We start from the raw sequence: 12,273 nt of genomic DNA, 5'->3' as shown, positions 1-12,273 counted from the left end.
GAGAGAGAGAGAGAGAGAGAGAGAGAGAGAGAGAGAGAGAGAGAGAGAGAGAGAATTATATTTATATATGATAATTGTAAAAATATTAAATAAAAGTTTTAAGAGAAACGAACGCGCGAGAGATGACAATATTGTGCGATGAAATTTAATGACGTTGTAATTTAACGTGTTATTATAATAGATTCGCATAAATTTTCAATTGGATGTTCGATGAACAATTGTGTTTTGCCAAAGTTCCTTAGAGTTTCGAAACGAACGACGGGTAATTTATGAAAACGTTATTATTTAAATGGTTATTATGCGTTTTGCAGACTCGTGACGGTTCATTTTCTTTTATTTCCTTTTTTCTTTTGTTCTTTTATAAATGAAATTTTTAAATGTGTTAATTAAATTTTGGAATCGAATGTTATGTGCCTTTGTTCTATGCCAAATCTGTAACAGTTAATTGAAAATATTTCATTTTCATATGTAGTTAATTTCTTTTCTTTTTTTTTTTATTCTATTTATATTTATACAAAGAATAATAAATATATATTCTCAAAGTTGATCTAATTTAAATAAAATGATTTCTTCATTACAAGTATGTATTTCAACGTCAACGTAACCTAATTTCTTATCGCGTCTAGAATAAAAACAAAAAATGCTGTAATGGTAAAGTTATCTCGTATTGCTTATGGTAGCGTTAGATAAGAGACAATAATTATCAAAAATTTTCCAATATATCATTCTTATTAAATAAAAATTAAAATAAGAAAAAAAGATACACAAAAGTAAATACGCGCGAAATAGGTCAAAAAGTTTAGAATAAAAAAGATACAATTTCAACCCAACTCCCCCCCCCTTTTTTATTTTTAGTTTTCTATTACTTTATTTTGCATTTTATTTTTCGAAGCTCAAAACTTTTCAACCAATCTTCTCGTATCAAATACCACCGATACATAATTAATGAAAAATAACTTCTTAGGATGATTAAATTGTTTTAAATAAAAATTTTCGAAGTTTATCAATTAAATTGTTGAAGTAAATAACATTGTTTGCAATGCATATAAGTCGTCAGAAAAAAAGAAAATCGTTGCACTTGCCATCGAATTTCGTTTATTCGTCATAGCACACTGAAACGCGATGAAAAAAGTAAAAATAAATAAATAAAAAAGAAATGTGTAAATTTCTCTATCCCCACGTGTCAGAGTTTATATAGTCTTATCAAACAATTAACTTATGATAATTATATAAGATCAATAACAGCCAGTTGATCCCAAGTGCAACACCTGCTTTCAAGGATCGACATTAACATCTGCAATTCATAAACGAAACGTTTTCTAGAACATACAACGTATCAAAATGTGTTTATGACATTTCCTTATCACACATAATTTCATTTTTTTCTTTCTCCCTCTCGCGCACGCACACCCACACACACATATATATATATATATATATAGACGCGTATATATAAGTATGTAATATATAAAAAGTGTTAACATGAATTCTCTAAATCAGTTAAATTCGTATTCAACTTTAATATATATATACTTATCTCTTTCAAATACGAGTACATGATTGAATAAAACATTTGGGTTCAAGGACAAGTCTAAAAATATTTTATCTATTTGTATTTTAAATCAAGATAATTGAGGTGTCCGCGACGTTCGATTTTAAAAATATAATTTAATTATCTAATATATCGTTTTGTGTAATTATTTATGCTTACATTAATTTCATTAGTATAATCGTTCTTTCATTTTTTATATTTATTTTGGAAATTACCGAATATATCTCTTGAGAGATAATAATATCCGTATAATATGTATCTGTGTGTGTATTTTTATTTTATATAAATATATATATGTATATGTACACAACGCATATATACTATATTTTCATAGCGTTACGTCAGTGATGATAAACTAATTAATCAATGATAATAATAATCGATATCGCATGTGTCGAGACAATTAATAACGTCTCAATCAATTCTTTATTTACGTTTCGTTATATCAAACCCAACCAACTGGAAATGATTTTTTCTTTTTTCTTCTTTTCTTTTAATTTCCTTTTCTCGCGTCTCGAATTCGAAATTTGCGTTTAATTTATTTCGCTCGTAAGTTTCGTGATATGCGTACTTTTTTTTATATCCTTACGTAAAAATTATCCATCCGTTCTAATCTATGTTGTACGTAAGTTTCCAAAAAAAAAAGAGAGAGAGAGAGAGAGAGAAAGAAAGAAATGAAATATAAACGTAACGAGAACAATAATTCATTTTTTGATCGGTAAATATGAAAAAAAAAAAAAGGAAATTTTATTTCAAAGTTTATCGAATCACGTGGGCGGGGTTAAAAGGCTTGGCTTAACGTAAAAACAATTTTATCACATTTATTTGTTTACTTTTTTTTTTTAATCAAACTCGCACATTCTTCGAGAACAAAAATTTAAAGTTTTCTTTTTTTTTTCGACATAAATTTGACGATCTTTTAAATGAATCATTTGCAAGTAATTTTTTTTGTTTTCTTTCCCTTTAAACAATTTTAATATAAAAGAAAAGAGATGTATGCTAACAAAAAAAGAAAGAGAGAGAAGAAGAAGAAGGGGAAAAAAAAATTCCATTTACGAGAAATTTATTCGTAAATATTGCAAATACGTGACATTCGTTTATTCCTTTTATAAGAAAATTTGTGAAGAAAACAGATAAATTCTCGTTACTTGAGATGCTAGAATTCTGTATTTAACATCTTATATCTCGGTAATAGATACGTGATATCGTAAACACGCGTCATTTTCACCGAAACAACACAAAACATGATTATTACTACGTACTTATATATTTAAAGTTAAACTTTGGGAATATTTCATTCGAATATCGAATTTTTAAACATTTTTACGTATATAAGTATATTTATTTCTGCAAATAAAGAAATATTTGTAATATAAGGATAATTGTTTAAAACAAAACAAAATTAAAGAATATTTTTTTGTAAAGAAACAAAAAATTAAGTTCGTCTGAAAAGGAAATGATTTTTATTGAAAATTGTTACGCGTATCTTTTGCTTTTTTCCAAGATTTAAATTTAAAAAAAAAATAAAATAAAATCGGCATTCACTCGAACAAAATTATTTTAATGTTTTTTATTTTTTTTTTTAATTTAACCTAACGAATTAGTAACGTAACCAAATGTGATTACGTTGCTTTGTTTTTTTTTTGTTTATATTGCAATAATATTCGCGAAAATGATTTATCAAATATTACGATTGACAGAAACAAAATGATACACCCGGTATATAAAGAAAAAGGGAGAGTAAAAATATACTCGATGATAAACCGACAATACGATACGATACGATTAGTATTATTATTATTACTATTATTAATATTATTATTGTTATTATATTAACGTATAAATCTTAAGAAGAGCATTAACCTTATCCGCATAAATGAATAAGCACGACGATGAGGTTACGTGTTATAAGACATGTGTTGTTCCGAAGTAGTAAGGAAAAAGTATGAGAATATAAGTTGAATGATTCACAGATGATACTCTAACTCTCATAGTTTGTATTGCTTTTAACTAATTAAGAAGAGGAAAGAAAGAAAGAAAGAAAGAAAGAAAGAAAGAAAGAAAGAACAGAAAGATGAGTGTAGAAAGTAGAAGGAAAAACCATAAGTTTCTTCTTCTTATCTCAAAATTAGTCATTCGAATTAAAAAAAAAATATTGCTTTAATTTATTTACTTTTTATATGTCGTCATTTGAAAATCATACGCGCGTTTTGTTTAATATTATGTTAATAATATTATTATTCTTTTATATATTTTTTGAGAATATTTTTTATATTTAATTATTATATATTACCGTTATATATATTTATTAATTATTATTAAGATTTTTTATCGTGTGTTGACCCAATTTTTCAGATTTCATCAAGAATTTATGATTTAGATCGTTTTGAAGTTAATTATTTTACTTTCCAAACTCACGTATCCGAGTTATAATCAATCTTTGACATAGGTTAGATCGTAAAGTCGTTTGATTTTAATTCCCTTTATCCACGTGGTTCCGTTATTCTTACAACAGCAGTAACCAAACGAGTAAGTTTCTCTTTTGATATTACAAAAAAAGATTTCAATGCACCGTTCGTTCGGTCACGAACAGTTTTATATTTTCTCCTATCTAAAGCACGAAAAGATCAATCGAAAGAGAAACTTTTATGTAATTAGTTTTGTTTGTATTTTTTTTCTTTTTTTTTTTTATTTAAATTATCTAATCGAATTTTCGTATTATTTGAAAAGCGATTAGAAAATGTAAAATATTTTTACGAATTATTTTATAATATCAAATTGACTATATATAATAAATCATAAAATTCATTAATTCCAATTTGTTGACTCAGTAAATTGTCATAATTACCTACAGAAGTAACGTCGGAATTTTTAATAACGTAACATCTAAACAAAAAATTGCAACACTTGATCGACGTGACCGAATACCTATCTGTATAGAACGATATAATAAACTTGGGAACAATTCTCCGAACAAAAACAAATACTATTTATACGTTCGAAATATATAAAATAAAATAAATATATAGAAAAACAAACGAGTAGATAAATAATGAAGAATACCTGGAAACGGAATCCGGTACAAATATATTCCACCAAGAAGGTCTCTTCTGTCTGGTTTGAGTATAAAGTGCTTCAGCACTGGCAACTTGTTCCAATGGTGCAGCACCAACAACAGCCTTTTTCCTTTTCCTTTCAGATTTGGATGGTTTATTAGCAAGTGGATGCCATGACTTTCTTCTACCTTTTTTCGCTTCAATCCTGGCAGCTCTTTCCTCTTCCTCGTTTTCGAGAACATCCCGTTTTTCTTCAAGAAGATCATCAGTTACGTAAAAAACCGATCCCCTTCTATTGGCGCCACCGTCGCTACTTCTTCTTTTATCCTTACCGTAAACGATTTTCAATTGTTTAGCATTTTCCTTTTCGTCGAATGTACTTGCACGACGTGCCCTTTGCCAGAGACTGTCCCTACGTGCTTTTAAATCTTCGAGTACACTGTACCTTCTACCTTTAGCAGCTGAGGCACTACTTGCTGTAGTACTATCTCTCAAGATGGCCGCCGATTTACCACCACCGGTAAATCGTTCAGCTGTTATTCTTTCAAAAGAATGTTCGTTCTCTTCATCCATCGTCGATGGTATTGAATTCGTTGACGCGTATTTCATCGTTGTTGTTAATAATTGTTGTTTACCGTTTCTATCCAAATTAAAATGTTTCTCTTCTAATTCGTCTTTTATGTACATCTCGGTTTCCATACTACGGTGTACTCTATCGAAATAAGAGAACTAATCACAACTAAACTAATTTATATTAATATACTTTCTGTATATATATATATCTATATGGATAGAACAACATGAATACAATAATATCACAACAATCGTCTTTCGATATCTTTATCCTTGTCTATCCAATCTTTCGTTTTCTTTTCTCTATAAAAAATATTTTTATTATATAGTATATTTAACTTCTTTTTGACTAACAAAAAAAGTTAACAACTCGTCAATTCTAAACGGAAGAACGTTATCATTTCTTTTTTCTCTCTTTCTACCGTGTGTTCACGAGAGACCGTTAACGTGCCGTCACGATCAGCGGGGGAGCAAGAAAAAGAAAGAGAGAGAAAGACAGAGAGAGAGAGAGAGAGAGAGAGAGAGAGAGAAAGATATATATATATATATATATATATATTTATATATATAAATATATATATATATAGAAGGAATACTCGGTGAAAGCGGCACGACCGCCTTTTCACTCTGAACTAACTCGTCTTCCTCTTCTTCCTCTTCTTCTTCTTCTTCTTTACTTCGTCTTGTTGAACCAATCGTCTTCCTCTATTTAACTATCTTCTTCTGAAATAGTAATCTTGTATTATTTTCTTCTTATTCTTATTCTTATTCTTATTCTTCGTTCGCGATGTATTAAAACCAACGATCTTCAATCAACGTTGTCCCCATAATTGATCCCTTCCGCATAGTTATTGTCAATACACACAAAACAAAGTAGTAATAATAATAATAATAATAATAATAATAATAATAATATTCCTTCTGTTTAGCACGCGCGAAATCTCCCTCTCTCTCCCTTTTTCGCACGGTACACCGAGAGAGGGGAGGGAGAAAACTTATTCGTAAACGTAGACACACGAACAACGAGAAGATTTTTTTTTCTTATATTTTGCAACGTTTAAAATGAGCGAAAAAAGAAAAAGTTAAACAAGTATATAAAAGTGGTTTAAATTGACAAATAAGTTATAAATAAAAATGGCGGCTGTTAAAAAATTCAGCCCTCACCCGCGGAGGGTTGAACGCACGAACGCTTCCGGTTTTCACTCATGGCTTTTCTCGAAGTTACTTGAAACAACTCTCTCTCCCTCTCTCTCTTTCTCTCTCTTTCTCTTTCTTTCTTTCTGTCTGTTTCTTTTTATCTCTCTCTCTCTATCTTTCTCTCTCTCTCTCTCTCTCTGTCTTTTTCTCGAAACGAAACGGAGCCCTGCTTTCTTCGAGGAGACACACTTTCGCGTAGGATGAATTTAACGTAATAATGTTTTTTTCTTTTTCTTCTTCTTCTTCTGTTTTATTTTTTTTTGCTTAATTTTCTTACCAATAATTATTAAAAAAATGCACGTAAGTTGTTCCAGTCGGATACGATTTTAATTTAATTACTTCTGTTTGTTTTCTTTTTCTTCTTTCTTCCTTCCTTCCTTCCTTCCTTCCTTTCTTTCTTTCTCTATTTAATTTTCTCGCGACGTATATACATATATATATATACACACACACACATAAACGTATATATATACATATTTAGAAAGAGGAAGAGTGTTGCGTTTGTAATTTTTACGACGTGAAATGAAATTTTCTATGAAATTGTTTAAACCATTTCTTTTTAATAGTTGTTGTTTAATTATTTTCTCGCGCACGATCGAAATAAAATTACGAATTACGAATATACTTTTTTGTATTATGCGGGTAAACCTCTTTTCTTTTCTTTTTATTTTCCCTCCCTCCCGTTACCGTTTTAAATATCGAGCATTGAGGGAAAATGAGAGAAAAAAAAAAACAAAAACGGACGTCACGAGAATCGAGTATCGCGAAGACTAAACTCGCGAGAAAGAAACCTCTCGTATTTATACGGCTCGAAGAGAACGAGCAAACTGTCTTTCGTTCGCGTCCTCATCGCTTCGAGTTCCCTCCCCCTCTGATCCTCCTCCTCCTCCCTCTCTATCCTCCCCCCTCCCCAGCCCCCTTCTTCCCCACCACACTCACCCATATTCTACTCACCGTCTCTACATCCCACCACTACTATCAACCAACCGCACGCCACTGCGATGATCACTGCCAGTAAACTGCAAGAGTGAGTGAGTGAATATATATGTATGTTATGTATATATGTATTGTATGTTATGTGTGTTGTGTATGAAAGATAGAGAGAGAGAGTGTACGGGAGACTGCACTGTTGCCAATGTTCGGCCCTTTACGAGACTGATTGTACGGAAAGAAGGTACCGTAAGTATATATATATGGGGGTTATTAAATATTATAAATAATATATGCGTGTATGTTGGGGGTATGCGTTAGAAATTTATTCAAAGCAAATTTCTTTTTTTTTTTTATCTTCTTTGGGTGAGGGAGTTTTGTTTAGTTAATGTACGATATTGGTTAGATCTGATATTCGATTTAAATGAAAAATAAATATATATATATATATATAAATAAACATATATATTATCTATTATATATAAAATATATTAAATATTGTTTTATATTAATCAAGTATCGAAGACGAGNTTTATATATTTTTATATTAAAATATTATTATTATTTATTTTTGATAAAAATTAAAAATAGATAGAAAATGAACGAAATCTTATGGTAGATGTATGTATATGCAAACGTATACGTTGTTAAAGTATATGTGGATGGATTTATCGAGAAGTACATTTTTTTGTTTGGTTTTGTTTAGTAATGCGCAATGTTATTACATTTGTTATTTGAATTTAATCAAATTATCTATTCGCATTAATCGTAAAATCTCAGGTTTTATCTTTTTTTTTTTGATGAATAAAATAATGAAAAAAAAGAAAAAAAAAAGAAAAAAAGAACGAATTCTTATAAATAAACATGATTGATTCTTTTTTTATCTAATTAAATAATAAATTCGATTAAATGTTATCGTTATATAGAAAATTTCTATTTGTAATTATTAATCGATGATAGATTAGAATGATTATTTCACGAACGAAGTAATGAATACTTTTTCTCGATAAATAGATTCTTATCTCATTGACAGATGGATCTGATAAATATTTAACATCGATAATCAAAATCGAACAAATAAAACAACTTATACGATCGAAATTGTTAAATTAAATTTTATTTCGATTCGTGATTTTGCAATTAAAAAAAAAAAAACAAAAATTAAAGCAATGTTCCATTACTTTTATATTACGATATCTAGAAAATAATCTCAATATAAATATTTTCCAAAATAGTATGAATTATCTAAATACGTGAGTGCAAGTACACTTTTATCTACAATATAAGAACAAAAAAAAAAGAAAAAGAAAAGAAAGAAATCTTTTGATCGAAGTTCAAAACTTTTCAACCCGCTCTCGTATATATTGCGATTAATTATTTTTATTAAAAAAAAAAAAAAAAAAATAACGAATAATTTTAGTATTTAATTAACATCGTGCGTTCATTTAAAAACACAAACAAACAAATTTAATTCGTTGTATTTTACAAATATCATGACTATAATCCCATGCGTATAAAAATTGATTGACATCGTGCGTTTCGTTCGATGAAAAAATAGTAATTAAATAAAAAACAAAAAAGAAACAAAAAAGAAAAACAAATTCCATGCACATCAAAAAGACGCATATGGCAAATGGTATTATAACCCGTAAACATTTCAATCTATTTTAAAAGGATAATCTCTTGTCGTGTCTTCTCGTTAGAAGAAGAATATACGTCAAAGTTGTTTGGCCAATTTTTTATCTAGTATTTTTTTCTTCCCTTCCCTTCCCTTCCCATCCCATCCAATCCCATCCCTTACTTTCTTTTTTTCCTTCTTTTTATTTTCTATTTTTATTCTTCAAATGTTAATATATATAACGGACAAACAAATATGTTTTTCTCCATTTGCAATATCTTATAGTCGATGTTTACAAATATGAAGATGAAGAAGACGATGATGATGATGATGATGATGATTATGATGATGAATAAGAAGAATAAGAATAAGAAGAGAACGCGGAACAACGTTCGCATTAGATTGGTGGTTCTTTAACATCACATGATAAGGTATTTGCATTATGTAAAGGAGATTTACGAGATGCCATAAAGTTTCTCTCTAAACCCTCCCCCCACCACCTCTCTCCACCTCTGCCCCCTTTCTCTGTCTCTCTCTCTTTTTCTTTGATGTAAATGTGAATGTGAACGTGAACGTGAACGTGAACGTAAATGCGAATATGAATGTACAAAAATTTCATTAGTAGGTAATATTATCACTCGTTTCTCGTTTAAATAAATATTTTACTCTTCTTATTATTCGTTATCGTCGTGTTCATCATCGAAGACGATGATACCAATGATTCCGCGTATCTCGAAAACTTGTTGATATCTCTCATTGATAATACCGATAAACCGTGTGTCAAGAGGAATCCTCGGATCTTCTTCTTCTTCATTCTCTTATTTTTATTTTTCTCTCTGTCTCTCTGTCTCTCTTTCTTTTTTTCTTTTACGTTATTACGCTAGTAACAGATTAGTTTTTAAACGAAACTGTAAATAAATGAGCAACAAGAAAGTTTTCCAGTACGTTGTTGTCCTTGTCGTTGTTTTATTAGACGAAGATTAATGATTCAAAAATGAAAACAAATCATAAGATGAAAATTAATAACAAATTAATGATGAATTGCATTTGAAAATTATTATTACGTATATTTTTGTTTGTTCGTTCGTTTTTTTTTTATTATTATTGTTATTACCGTTCGGGAGGAGGAGGAGGATGAGTAAAGGGGAATCCCCTAATTCTCAATTCGTTTAAACATGAAAGCAATTTGTAGAAATGTCGTATTGTATGGGGGAGGGGGGGGGGGAATTTCCAACAATTCTTAAACCAGTGCTTGCAGGAATTCCGTGCTCGATAGGAGTTACCTGTGTGTATATATATATATTTATATATGTGTTTGGGTTATACACACCACGCTAAATCGTAAGGGTCAAGTCAAACGTTGACCCCTTTTATCTCTTAAAATAGTTGGTTCTTTTTTTTTCTTTTTTATTTATTTATTCTTAATCAAATCATTAAGATTTTTACGTCAAATGAAGATTAGCGAGATTTCAATTTTCTTGGATATTTTATTTAATTATAAGTTTAACCAATTAATTTTATACACCGCGTACGATCGTAATTTAAAAAAGGAAAACAAAAAAAAATTACTAAACAAGAAATGAAATTTTATAAGGTTAAGCATGGTAAAACGAAAAATAACGTGGAATATTATTGGAATTTTCAGAAACGATGCGGGGAAATGAAGTTTTAAAAATATTAGGAAAAAAATACAATATATTAAGACAGATGTCTGGTAGGTGTCTTATAATTTTATAGTCATTTCATAAACAAAAATTTTCTCTCGTGGGAAGAAAATTGTATTATTTCCAGGGTTCGAAACTTTTCAATCCACCCCCCTACGTGCGTGTTGTTTTTTTTCTCTCTTCTTTTTATTGTATATAATGAAATATTTATTTGTATATATACTTCATTTGAGAAAAACCACGCAAAATTGTTATCTATAAAGTCATTCAAAATTCTAATAACCATACATAAACACACACACATATATATATATATATACAAAAAAAAAAATCTATAAATTATGCAACGTAGTAGAAGAGTTACATTAACGCATAGTTTGATGCATCATCATCATCGTCGTCGTCTGGCTGGTAAACCGCAACGATGACAATTTTTACATTGAAAAAAAAGAAGAAAAAAAAATACATTCCATTTTTTTCTTCCTTCCTCCATTCCTACCATTTTCTACCTTTTCCTTCCTACCTTCCCTATACCTTCCATCTTTCTTTTTGTCACTTTCTTTCTTTCTTGCACGTGTGTTTTGTTGCGTCGCGACGCCAGTCGACCTTAACCCGATTTTTTTCTTTAAACAGCGAACTTCAAACCCTTCCCCTCTCTCTCCCATTCCTCTACCACCTCCTATACATCACCATCATCCACCCCCACCTTCAACACAGTCGACACTTCTTATACTTTTTTCTCCCCCCCCTCTCTCTTCTCTTTCTTTCTTCTTTTATTTCTTCTTTTTCTATTTTTCTTCTTTTTGTTTTTTTTTTTGGTTCACCTTCACGTCTGTGCAACCGAAGTGCAACTTATCCCCCAACGCAAATGTCACGACGCGTCTGTTTCTTTTCTCTCATTTTACATTACTATCATATTTTTCTCCTTTTAAACATTTCAAAGGGACGTCTTTATTTTTTCCTTCTTTCTCCTTTCAATGTCGTTCCTTCTATTCTTCTTTCTTCTTATTTGATTATTTTTTCTCTATCTTTATTATCATCATTCGTTATTTTATCGTTGATATAGTAATACGTGAAAAGAAAAGTATTTAAATAAATATTCCTTTTTTTTGTTGTTTTTGTACACGAGAACGTATTGCAAAAATGTTATATCGAGCTATTTTTTAATTATTATTATTATTATTATTAGTATTATTCTTATAATATTTTATCCTCTCGTGTATTTCTCTTTCAACAACCTTTTCATTTTTTTTTCTTTTTTTTGCAAAGAACTTCTCTTCTTTATTATTGTATTTCATCGAAGTTCTCTTTTTCTTTTTTCTTTCTTTCCTGCACACTTCATCGTTATCATTATTATCGTTGGAACGAAATAAATAATAAAAAAAAAAATATTTAAACAAATAATTTTCTCTCTTTGTATAAAGACGAGTGACGGGGTTGCAAAAGAAATGAAAAAAAATGTTCAAAGGTAATTTCTTTTCTTCTTTTTTTTTGTTTTTTTTTTCTCTCGATTTGTCAAGATTTATATAAAGCGGTGTCCTTCATTAAAATATTGTATAATTGTCGAATGAAACTCTTGTCGTACTTGTAATTCATACAATGAAAAATCGATGAAAAGGTTATATTGTTAGTTGACGTTAAATTCTTATCGATATTCTTTTGAATTTCTTTGTTGGGGGGGGG

At 29.4% G+C, this 12,273-nt stretch overlaps 1 protein-coding gene across 20 annotated transcripts in view; it reads right to left on the bottom strand.

Moving 5' to 3' along the window:
- LOC106784475 (TLD domain-containing protein 2) overlaps positions 1-12,273 on the bottom strand; it is a 150,822-nt gene that overhangs the window by 68,125 nt on the left and 70,424 nt on the right. For 4 of the 20 annotated variants that reach the window (XM_014744042.1, XM_014744047.1, XM_014744043.1 and 1 more), the window contains exons 1-2: positions 5,819-6,786; positions 4,616-5,484 (exon numbers count right to left, since the gene is read on the bottom strand). The exons of 4 other annotated variants lie outside the window; for them this stretch is intronic. In XM_014744042.1, the coding sequence (XP_014599528.1) occupies positions 4,616-5,307 (692 nt within the window). In that variant the 5' untranslated portion in view covers positions 5,308-5,484; positions 5,819-6,786. Of the gene's footprint in view, positions 1-4,615; positions 5,485-5,818; positions 6,898-12,273 lie in introns of those variants that run through there. 12 more of the 20 variants (XM_014744036.1, XM_014744046.1, XM_014744041.1 and 9 more) reach the window with 9 other exon arrangements.

Source organism: Polistes canadensis, unplaced genomic scaffold, assembly GCF_001313835.1.
Source record: "Polistes canadensis isolate GaletaPanama2010 unplaced genomic scaffold, ASM131383v1 scaffold_36, whole genome shotgun sequence".
NCBI classification, from domain to species: Eukaryota; Metazoa; Arthropoda; class Insecta; order Hymenoptera; family Vespidae; genus Polistes; species Polistes canadensis.
Note: the sequence above shows the minus strand (reverse complement) of the source record. Positions and strands in the feature narration are given on the sequence as shown.